The sequence below is a fragment of the Rhinolophus ferrumequinum genome, chromosome 8 (assembly GCF_004115265.2).
Source record: "Rhinolophus ferrumequinum isolate MPI-CBG mRhiFer1 chromosome 8, mRhiFer1_v1.p, whole genome shotgun sequence".
NCBI classification, from domain to species: Eukaryota; Metazoa; Chordata; class Mammalia; order Chiroptera; family Rhinolophidae; genus Rhinolophus; species Rhinolophus ferrumequinum.
In genome coordinates, this window is record NC_046291.1 from 23,413,418 (window position 1) to 23,425,797 (window position 12,380).

Consider the following 12,380-nt stretch of genomic DNA (forward strand, 5'->3'; position numbering starts at 1 on the left):
TCTTTCCTTATCATGCCATTCTCATTTTTAAAGAAGAAAAGCAGAGGTTGCACAATCTTACCCAAACATATTATCCTTTCAGAAATTCATTTGCTAGAGCTATGCTATAAGATGCTTCTGCTCTTCTATTGTTCCTACTTAAAATGTAGTAACATTGCTTGCTCTTGTCAGCTTTTGTATATTCTCATCCCATAAGGTCAGCACTTTAAGGAAATATGCAAAAAGCAATTGCCTTTACAGGACAAGTTGGACAAATTCCCATGACTATATGACTCAATTATGCTGGCCCCCTAAGAGTACCAGCTGAGAGAAACTACACCCATGAATATCAGTGGATACAATTTGCAGATCCAATAAATAGTCAAGAGTGGGAGTGGGGGCAGGGGAGAGGCAAATACAAAGAAGTAAGAAAGAGAACAAGAAGCAGGAGAAATGATAAAAGAGTCAGAGGCAAATAGAAGGATATGGCCAATGTCAACAACAAAACTTCAAGTTTAGGGAGCAGTTATGTAGAAAATCATTCATAAATTCCAATTGTCACCATTTAAATAATATGAAAAAAAGTTTTTCTGATTTTAAAATGTGTGTTATTTACAGATGGGAGAAAGCTGGAGAAGTGAGTAGGGAGCTTTGGGAAAAAGCTGGAAAACAAGGACTGCTTGGTATCAATATTGAAGAGCATCATGGTGGCGTTGGTGGGGACTTGTACTCGGCAGCGATTGTTTGGGAGGAGCAGTAAGTATAGGGACTTCTGAAGTTGAATCTTGTTTGTAAGCACACTGTTCACCTTACTGAGATAAGGATAGAAAATGCTTTCTAGTCTTTTTATAAGATTGAAAATTCAGTGTAAAATGTTAAAGTTTATACCACTCACATACTCTTGCACATGTTTTAAGTGTGAGAAGATAAGAAAATCTCCTTTTAAGTTGTTTAAATAGATGTTGTTGAAAATGAAAGAGTTTCATTTCTAATTGACCCATTTGGTTATTTTCTCTTTTAAAAGGATATTTGAAAGAGAACAGAAAAGTGGAAAAGTATTTCCATAAGTTATACTAAGCGTTTAACTTATAAGAACGAATGAAGATTTCAGTTGATAAATGGGCAAAAGATTTGAACTAACAATTCAGCAAAAAAGAAATGCAAATAGTTTTCTTTTTTGAAAACTTACTACCAATCAAATGCAAATTAAATTACCCTGGGGGTATCATTTTGAGTATCTACAAAAGTTAGTGAAACCAAAATGCTGTAATACCCAGTGCTGAGAAGGTTACAGTGAAAGTGACATTCATGTACTCTTGGTGGCATTATATAGTAGAATAAATGCTTTGGGGATTAAAACTGTGGATACATATGAAAAATGAAAATACTTCTCTTTGATCTAGGATGCCACTTTGGGGAATTTATCTTAAGGAAATAATTTAATAGAAATAAATAGCAGCTTGTAGAGAAATCATTATTATGTTAGATCATAATCCCCCAAATTTAGAAGCAACCTAAATGTCTGGCAGTGGGAGAATGAATAAGTAAATTATCGTACCTGAGCAATTTGTAATATTTGGCAGCTATATGAGATTATTATTAAGACAACTATGTAAAAAAAAAATAGAATTTTTTCATGTCATATAATTTAAAGAAGGCAGTTAAATGCAAAATTTGTATCATGTCTGCAGCTACATTAAAATATATCAGTATGGTAAAGGTATTTTCATTTTGCCAAAATGAAAATAGTTGCTGTGTTAGGGTAATACAGTTGTACGTGATTAACATTTTTAAATGTTTTATCTTTTTATTCACTAAATAAGTATACATCAAACTCTACTAGAGTACTATTATAATCTTAGAGCCAGAAATTAAAAGAACAGTAAAAAGTAAGAGGGAAAACCTTCAAGAACTTTATAGGTTTGGAGGTAAGCAGGCTATTATATAACACAATAAGACCTTTAACATTTTGTTGTTGTTTTTTTAATTGAAAATCGAAGAAACTAAAAACAGAACAAAATAATTACTTTTGCTTTAAATTTTCTTCTTTTTTTCTAAGAGCATATTCGAATTGTACAGGCCCAGGTTTCAGTCTTCATTCAAATATTGTAATGCCCTATATTTCGAACTATGGCTCAGAAGAACAAATTAAGCACTTCATCCCCCAGATGACTGCAGGGAAATGTATTGGTGCCCTAGCAATAACAGAGCCTGGGGCTGGAAGGTAAATGAACATTTGATTGGATTTGAAGTGTTGGAAGCAGTGCTCTCACAGCAAATATTCTCTCTATGCTTGCTTTATACCAAACTGTGAACTAAATGCTTGGAGAAATACAAAGATGAACACAGCGTAATTCACATTTTCAAGTAACTTCAAACTCCAAGAGGAAAATAAGGCCTTATACACAGATAGCATTAAAACAGGTTGTAATGTCGGCTATGTTTGAGATCTTACTATAGTGTAATGTAAATAAAATGGAAGGTAGGGTATGAGTTGAATTTTGGGCATGATGAATTTTAGATGTGGTGTGACATTCACATGAAAATGTTTAGCAGGCTGTTATAAGTGTAGATTTTGAGTTCTGAAGACAGGCTAGAGTAGCAATAGGTTTTAAAAGCCATTCATGAAAATGAATCTGTTTATTTATTCAGTCATTTGACAGTAACTTAGTGCCTTCAGTGTGCCATGTATACAGTGGTGAACAATACAGACCAGTCCTTATTGAGTAAAATGACAAGAAACAAATGAACAGATAGAGTCACAATTATAAATTATGATAAGTACTATGAAGGAAACAAGATGCTATGCTAGACACTAGCGGCACATGTGGGTTTGGTAGGGAAGGGAAAAACAAATTTAAATATGAGTGCTAGAGAAGGCCTATAAAAAGTGGTTATATTTGAACTGATATCTGACGAATGAGCAAGAACCAGTTATTCAATTGGGATGAAGAGTTTCCACATGCTAGAACCTGATCCTAGAGTTAAAGTGAAAGGATGGAAAGCAGACCAAGGAGAAAGCTTTGCTATTATGTTTCATTTGAAACAGTACAAAAAATATGGCAACAGAGACAAAAGGATTGAGTTTAAAGGCAGTCCGAACAAGTGTTCTGTCATGAGGCACGGGGGAGTTTGAAAAGGCCATAGAATAGGAGCGAAGAATTAATAGTAATGTCAAGGCCAAAAAGATGTTGATCCTTGAGAAAAGGTCATGGCAGGCAGCTGGTGATCTTTTTTATTTTTTATTGTTTTTAATGCTTGAAGTCTTTTTTTTTAATTAAAGTGTTTTGGGGTGACAAATGTTAGTAAAGTTACATAGATTTCAGGTGTACAATTCTGTAACGTATCAACTGTATAGCACATTGTGTGTTAACCACACACCCAGAATCATTTCTCTTTCCATCACCATATTTTTGATCCCGTTTACCCTCATCCACCACCCTGCTACCCCCTTAACCTCTGGTAACCACTAATCTATTGTCTGTGTTTTGTTTCTTCGTTTGTTGTTCGGTAGAGAGGAGGGGCAGAAGTTACTTTACAAGGGAGTGATACGGCTATTGAGAACACAGGCACAGAATACAAACTCACCTTTTTCAGAGTTGGGGATGAAAGGAAGTGTAGAGAGGGGGCAGTAGTTTGACAAGCTAGCACGAGAAGGGAAACCGTTTATGTTAAGGACAGCAGTGACTTACAGGCCAATGGGAAACAGGTAATGCAGAGGAAAAACTTAAAGATGTGGCAGAGCAGAATTGAAAATCTAAGACTTGTTTCTGAAGCGATCAGGCCCTGATGTTTTAAATTTTCTTTTTTCATATGTTTTGATATTTCATAGTGTCACTTGGTAATGTGCTTAAATTGTATTTCTCTTTCCCAGATACAAATCTATAATTACAGGCCAATACTGATACTTAATTTTGCCAAAATAAAAGATGTTTGCTTTTTTCTTTTGCCTAAAAATGTGAACCTCAAAGAGGTAGGGCTTAATCTTCTTAGTTGGCTTTTAAGATAATTCTCTGCAATAACTGGCTGGCTAACTGGCTGACTGCCCAGTAGTCTGATGCATCAGATTAGCTCGGTAATCAACATGTTCCAGTTACAACCCACTGCATGTTAGCTCTGACCTAGACGCAACAGAATAAATAAGAGATCGTGATTTATCTCCAACTTAACTCATGCAAACAAAAGTTTGTTTGATTTTTGTTTATTTATATTCTCTGTTCTCAGCTGTAGTGATGTATATGTAATTATGAAGGAAGCTGAGAATAAGAATGGAGAGAAAAGAGGCAGATGTCTTTGAAGTTTGATGAGAGCAGTAGAAAGATCGCCAGTTTATTTGGAAACAAGCAAAGGGGCCATGTAGGTAAGAGAATGCAAGAATGGAGAAAAGCTGCATGTGAAGATTAGAGTGTTGAGGAATTATGGTGAGAATTAAAGAAAAATCACGTGGGAGGGAAGGAAGAAAGATGAGATGTGGTTCATTTTGCTACTTTCAGAGATAGCTTAGACATTCTCCATTTTCTAACTTTGATTTAGCCTTCATAGAAAAAAGGTTGAGTTTGCTGGAAAAGATCCAGGCTTTCACTGGCCCTTTTTCCTTCCACATACATAGGAGACTCCATTATGTATAATTATGTACGAGGTATAATAAAAAAATATGGTGAATGTCTAAATTAAAATAAATTATTAGAGTAAAAGACACATTGACCTTAATCTCCCTCAAAATACTCCTCCTTGCTTCCAACACACTTATCCCATCATTCTTGCCACTTTCTAAAACAGTTCTGGAAGTCCTCTTTCATGAGTGTCTTTAGTTGCGCTGTCGTGGCTGCCTCGATGTCCTGAATCAATTCAAAATGATTACCTTTCGTGGTCATTTTGACTTTGGGGAAGAGCCAGAAGTCACACGGTGCCAGATCCAGTGAATAAGATGGATGAGGACACACTGTAATGCTTTTGACAGAAATTGCCATACCAGAAGCGATGTGCGACAGAGCGTTGTCATGATGGAGGATGAAGTAAAGACACTCATGAAAGAGGACTTTCAGAACTGCTTCAGAAAGTGGCAAGAACGATGGGATAAGTGTGTTTGAAGCAAGTGGAGTTATGTTTGGGGGGCGGATTAATGGCAATGTGTCTTTTACTGTAATATATTTTTTTATTTAAACATTCACTGTATTTTTTGATCACACCTTATATATTTGTATGGCATCTTAACATTTTATATTCATTCATGTTGATTTTCTTCTTTGGCTATCATAATAATGTGTATGAAATATAGTGATATTGTGATCCCTATTTAAAGAGAATCCATTCCTTGCCTCTTTCATCTCCTGGTGGCTTACAGCATTGCTTGCCTTGTGGCCTCATCGCTCCAATCTCTGTCTCTGTGGTCACACTGCCCCTCCTCTGCTATCTGTGGAATCTCCCTCTGCCTCTCTCTCATAAGAACTGCTGTGATTGCGTTAGGGCCCATCCAGATAATCGAAAATAATCTCGCCATCTCAAGTTCCACATCTGCAAACTTTTTTCCATATGAGGTAACACAGGTTTCAGAGGTTGGAACCTGCTATCTTTGAAGGTTATTAGTCACTGAAGGATATTTTGAAATGGAAGCTACCTAAATGTTCAACAATAGAAAATTGTTTAAAAAAATCATGATTAATCCATGATGAAATGCTGTGTTGCTAATAAAATGTATCTTATAGAAAAACACTGGATATTATTAAGAGATCAAAATCATATGTATGATTCCAATTTTATAAAAATGCATATATGTATGTATCTGTTTCTATAGAGAAACACTGGAAGAATATATTTTTTAAATGTTCATTCCAGGAGATAAAATTATTTATTAAATCAGTTTTCTCCTTTGTCTAGAATATTGCCTGTATTTTTATATTCTGATTATGAATATTTATCTTATAAAAATATAAATTATTTTATATTTAGAAAAATAATCTACTTTGAGAGGAGGTTTGTTACAGCAAGTGGCATTTGAAACATGGTCTTTCAGAGAGCTAAGCTTTTGATCAATAAAGATAGGGGAAGCAACAAAAGTGAATAGAAGCAGGCAAGGACAATGTGATAAATAATCTCAGGGATATAACAGACCTTCAAAAGTCATCTGAGTCCCGTTGGAGGGTTTTGAATGCTAGTTGGGCTTTGTTGTACACTATAAAATCTGGCTAATTTATGTAATCTTATGTCATATATTCATTTGTACAGATAATTTAGAATATATCAGACATGATTTTTTAATGTATTTGTGTGAACATTCTTAATATTAGTTAATGATAAATTTTTATAATGGTGTATTATAAGCAGTTTGAATTACATATTATATACATACTTACATAACATTTGCATAATTCAATTTTTACCAATTAATGAAATTTTCATCTTTTTTTCCCAACTACAGTGATATGCAAGGAATAAGAACAAATGCCAAAAAGGATGGAAGTGACTGGATTCTAAATGGAAGCAAGGTGTGTAAGAAGAGGTTTCCACTACCCTTCTCTCCAGAGTCATGCCATGGGTAACGTAACAGTGTCTCAAAGTCTCAAAGACTACTCATTATTGATTGTGTCAGATCTAGGGACTCCCACAGGAACTGAGTGATTTGATTTCACACAGGAATTGAGTTATTTTGTTTTGGAGACAGTATAAATTTTGCAACATTTATATTACATGATATCTGTTCCTCTTCTTCCATTTTACATGCCTCCTCACTAATATGGAAAAAGTTTTAGATTTCAAACAGCCCTTATCAAAACAAAAAAGGGGAAGGTAAGGTTCACGTTGTCCAAATATGACATAAACAATAGTTAATAGTTAATAAATTTTATGTTGATGAGAAACTGGGGGAAATGTTTTCTTGTAAATATCTAGAAGAGTTTCAAAAGATCTCAGGAGAGAAAGAAATCTTTGATAGAATTTGAGAGCCCTTCAGTCTTTCTGAGAGTCATATAAACCCACTGATAAAATTGGAAAGCTTCTCCAATTAAGATTACAGACAGGCTCAGGAGTAAGTATATCCCTTAAAATCTAATACCACTAATGGCAGAGGGTTTTTTTTGTGCTTTTTTTTTTTCTTTTTTTCCTTTTTCACCTAAAACAGTGTCTGGTATACACTCAGTTAATATTTGTTGTTGGCTGTTAAAAAAAGATGTTCATTTTATAGAACGCCTGTATAGGCTTCATTCTTTGAAGCGTTGGGTTATTTTCCTTCTCCTCTTTAATAACCTCATCTATGAATAATTAACACTTCAAATATTTGGATAGAGTACAGAGAGAGTTATGAAGCATGTCTTGTCTGGTTTCGTCTTCTTGAATATACTTTCCCCTAGTCATGATTTGTACATGGACCTGACTTATTGGGGAGCATCACAGTATACTTGGGGTTTTTCAGGTATTCATCACTAATGGGTGGCTAAGTGACATTGTAATAGTAATGACAATCACAAATCGTGAGGCAAGCTCTCCTGCCCATGGCACTAGCCTTTTCCTGGTGGAAAATGGAATGAAAGGATTTATCAAGGGACGAAAGCTACATAAAATGGGACTAAAAGCCCAGGTAAGTCTTAATATAAATCACATTCAGGTAATAACTGAGTTTACTCAATTTTTAATGATAAATTATTTTCTTATTAATTGCATTTACTCAATTATGCCTTATATATAGAACTATGTAAAGTACAATTATACCTTCCAATTCTGAATTCCTAAAATATGCTTCTCAGAAGTGATAATGGAGATTTATTCCACCATTTGTGCAACGCATCTTTTTCCAGTATTCAGCAGTGGATGTGAATCAGGTATTTTGAATACCTGCTTTAGAAATGACAAAATTAACTACATGATAATAGGCCCTCTATTTATGAAATATGTTAAAGAAAATTATGAAATAAGAACAGAAAATATTTTTTCTGTTATTTGGTAATTTTTTCCTTACTGAAAAGAAAAACATTTTACTTAATATGCATTAGAAATCCCTAGTCCTCAGTACCTACATAACTGGACAATATTGGAGCTAGAATGATGGTGTATCGCAGTGGGAAAGCCAGAAGTTTTAAAAATCAGGTGAACTTGGGTTTGAATCTCTAGTTTACCATTTACTGTGTATTCATTAAGTACTCCAACTTGGCTTCCAGTTTGTTTTGTTTTTGTTTTTTTTTTCTTAAATTGAAATAATAATCTCCTCATTAGGTTACTGTGAGATTTAAATGAGATAATTCTGTACTTAATGGTATAATCTCTTAGGATACTGCAGAATTATTCTTTGAAGATGTACGGTTGCCAGCTAGTGCCCTACTTGGAGAAGAGAATAAAGGCTTCTATTACATCATGAAACAGCTTTCACAGGTCAGAAGTATTAAAGATTTCATCTTTTGATTCGATAATGGACTGGAAAAGAATAATGTAGAACTATATAAATCCAGGCATGCAAAATTTGTGACATAGCTAATCATTTGACTACAAAGTTGTAAAAACATATATATGAGTCTTGTAGGCTAGATAAGTAAATAACTGAACTCAGGGACATTCAGTCAAGGCTTATAAGTGAGTAGGGAAACTAGGTATTACAGTTCTGATTCCTATTGGAATGATTTTAGCTTCTTAACCCCAAATCAAGAATTATTATCTCTTTATAAAGAACTATCACCCCAAAAATGTTTTGTTTTTGTTTTTTATAACATCTGGGAATCAAAGGGGAACACTGTTAAGCTCAGACTAAAAAGTTTTAGCCACATAGGGTCAGCCCTCACATCTGTGTTTTTGGAATGGGGTTGCTGAATTATCACTGAGCCTTACATGCCAGCAGAAGAGGCTGTACCTGCCTAGTAACTGGAACAGCATGAGCTAAACATGAAATTGGAGATAAGGGCGACAAACACTAGCGCAGAAATAGAATACGAAAATCACCAGCAAAATGGCATTAAACTGACTGTGGATACTTTTGCACTAATAGGCAGAATTTAACCTGTGTACTTTAAGATGTTGATTTCCATAGATATTACGATAGTGTCATGCAGGGTCTCTGCTCCTGCTCCCCACATAAGAACGCAGGACATGGTGAGGCCAAAAAGGAACACCCACGGAGCCATAGCTAGGGGAGTCATACCACTATGGTCTCGATAGCAGCCGGTCGAGACACTGGAAGTAGGATCCACACGATCCACAATCCGCTTGCTAACCACACTTACTAGCCGCAATCTGCCATCCGCTTCTCTGCCAACCCACCAACCCCCCTTGCTAGCTGCAATCCACAATCCGCTTCTCTACCTGCCTACCTGCCTGCCTGCCTGCCTGCCAACCCCCTAGCATAGACACGGCAGTTATATTATTGGCTAATGGCTAACCGGTAACAGCTGATGGCCACCCAGCCACAGCGGATGGCCATCTGATTACAGCTGATGGCCATCTAATAACCGAGCCAGCACCTTTCCACGTGAGGCCGAGAGCCTGGAAAGTGCTCCCTGGGACTCTGTCCCCACAGATGGGTAGTGTGCAGACATCAGTAAATAAAAATTAACAGTTTCAGAATTTTACTCACAAATAAAGAGAAAAGGGAATTTAATAAATTACATATATATCTATGTCTTCACTATATAGTGAAGACAGTCATTTATAAACATAAAGGATTTGCTTTAGGAAGTTACCGACATGTCAAAATATTCTTAGAAATCATAGGAGCTTTTTTTATAAAGAGTTAAGAAATAAATTGTTTGGAGTTTTGTAAAGATTATCTATCAGATTTATTATCATTGAAATCATGTGAAAATCACTTGTATAATAGAATAATGTTCAATACCTAATTTTTGGGTTATAGGAAAGGCTAATAATTGCTGATATAGCAATTTCAGCCAGTGAATTCATGTTCGAAGAAACCAGGAACTACGTTAAACAAAGAAAAGCTTTTGGGAAACCACTTGTACATATGCAGGTAAGCTTGTCGTCATGGTTTAGTATTAGATGATATCAATTTACCCTTCTGAAATGGGCCTAGGCTAAACATAAATATGGAGTAATTTTCATATAGGTGGTATTAGAATCCATGGGAGTGGATGAGATCACTGAGGGAGAGAGAGTAGACAAGAAGAGGTCCTAGGACAGAATCCTGAGAAAAAAAATACAAAATTTAAAGGTGGAATAGGAACAGAAGAGCCTACAAAAGACAATTGAGAATGAACACCCAAAAAGGAGAAAGCAAATCAGGCAATTGTTGTCAAAGAAGCCAAGAGAAAAGAGAATTTCAAGTAGGAGAAAGCGGGACCAAATGCTGCTTAGAGAGAAAAAAAGATGAAGGTCAAAGGGCCCACTGGACACGATGATATGGAGGTTATTCCATAAGAGCCATTAATGGACTGATGCAAGGGTAGTGCCAGACTAGAGTAAGTAGAGGAGTCAATGGCAATGATACTGAAGTCAAGATACTGATGGCAGGCAATTCTTTCCTGAATTTGGCTGTGAATGTTAATTGAGAGAAAGGATGGTAACTGGTGGGGCAAGAAGAGAAGGGTAGGGAGGAAGTGGGGGAAAATATGTGGGGCCAAGTGAAATATTTGGAGATTATTAATTTTGTATTATTATTATTATTTAAGATGAGAGTGTGAAAAAGACCTGGAAAAAGGATTTAGTAAAGAGGGAAATATTGTAGATATATGGAGAGGATAATTAACTGCACATGATCTGTGAGAAAGTGTGAGGGTATGGGTGCCAAAGCACATGGAAAGATAGGCCCTCCCATTCCAACCGGAGAGACGCTTCCTCCATTGTAATAGGAAGAAAAGAGGAAAGAGAATGGGCATGGGTTCAGCTGTGTTAGTAGAAATTGCTAAAGATCTTTTCTGAAGACTTGCATTTCTTTACATAACAATAGGGAAGAAAGAGATGTGAATGAATGGAGCATGCAGATATCCGGAGGAGAGTAAGGAAGGTTTGAAATACCTTCTTGAGAATGACAGACTGAACTAACTAGAGAAACATGGTAACACTCTAGCAGTATTGAAGACCCAGATGAAGTTAGTGATCATGAATTGATAGTGGTACATTCTGCTTTTTTGTGTATCAGACTTTCTATAATAGAAAGATTTAGTTGCCTAAGTTCAAGCACAGAGAATGTGGATGATGGTGTTTAATTAAGGTTGGGATTTGCCAGGAAGTTTAAGGTATTTGCAAAAGAACTCAGTATATGATGGCCTTAATCACTAAATATGCCAATCAAATTTTAGACCCTCTAGTTTTTCTTAATGAAGGAACAGTTTATAAACAACACAGTTGTCACACCGGGTCTCTGGTCCCGCTCCCCGCATAAGAACACAGGATACAGTTAGGCTAAAAAGGAACAACAACGGAGCCATGGATGTGGGGTTCATACCACTATAGTCTCGCTGGCGGCTGGGTTGGAGATACAGGAAGTATGCTCCACACGATGCGCAATCCGCAGTCTGCTTCTCTGCCAACCAACCAACCCCAATAGCGTAGCCACAGCAGTTATATTAGTGGCTAATGACTGACCGGTAACAGCTGATGGCCACCCAGCCACAGCTGATGGGCATCCAATCACAGCTGATGGCCATTTACTACCTGAGCCAGGACCTTTCCATGTGAGGGCGAGAGCATGGAAACTGCACTCCTGGCTCTGTCCCCGCACTTGCAAAGTAAACACTTATTAAGTTAGCTTTTATTATTATTTTCCCCCTTAGGGAATGTCTTCCTTCATTTTGTTCCAATAAAGGGAGCCTTTTTATCAACTTCTTTTTGCTCCTGGTCTGGACCAACTCCATGTCATTTTGGACCTACTTGTTGCCTATATAGTCATCAAGTTGACTTTTTCCATTCTGAAAATAAAAACTTCTTTATATCCTTTCTTACTGACCTAACAGATCTAAATACAGTTGTTCTGAATCTATAGAAATCAGGCACATATTTAGTCAAGAAAGCATTTTTAAAAATAGTATGATTTGACTTGACTAAATTGTGATTTCCTTAAGAGTAAAGATATTATACTTTATTTTCCCTTCCATTCATGTATCACTGATTTACATATATCAGTGATTCTCAATGACTGCCCTCTTCCCCCAGGCATTTAGAAATGTCAGGGAGGGTAGAATACAGAGACTTAAGGTGTAAGCTCTGGAGACCAGAGTTTAGTGCTCTGTTGTTAACCGCTCTGTAATTTACAGATAGCTTTGTATAGCAACTAATAGACTCACTCAAAATGCCAATAGTCTCCCATTGAGAAATACTGACCTACTTGATTTATTCCTTTTTGTTTCACTGACCCAATATGTATTGATTGCCTTCTAAAGTTTGTGTGCTCAAATGTAATCTGCTAGGTATGACTCTGGACATACACACTATAGGCTTTTAGCAATATAAAGGGAGTGATACCACTTGGT

The 12,380-nt window shown here is 36.2% G+C and overlaps 1 protein-coding gene across 2 annotated transcripts in view; it reads left to right on the forward strand.

Annotated features, from left to right (window-relative positions):
• Positions 1 to 12,380, forward strand: part of ACADL (acyl-CoA dehydrogenase long chain) — a 36,236-nt gene that overhangs the window by 8,855 nt on the left and 15,001 nt on the right. For both annotated transcript variants that reach the window (XM_033111503.1, XM_033111504.1), the window contains exons 3-8: positions 598 to 735; positions 2,039 to 2,203; positions 6,398 to 6,464; positions 7,388 to 7,552; positions 8,239 to 8,340; positions 9,809 to 9,922. In XM_033111503.1, coding sequence (XP_032967394.1) covers positions 598 to 735; positions 2,039 to 2,203; positions 6,398 to 6,464; positions 7,388 to 7,552; positions 8,239 to 8,340; positions 9,809 to 9,922 — 751 coding nt within the window. The remainder of the gene's footprint in view (positions 1 to 597; positions 736 to 2,038; positions 2,204 to 6,397; positions 6,465 to 7,387; positions 7,553 to 8,238; positions 8,341 to 9,808; positions 9,923 to 12,380) is intronic.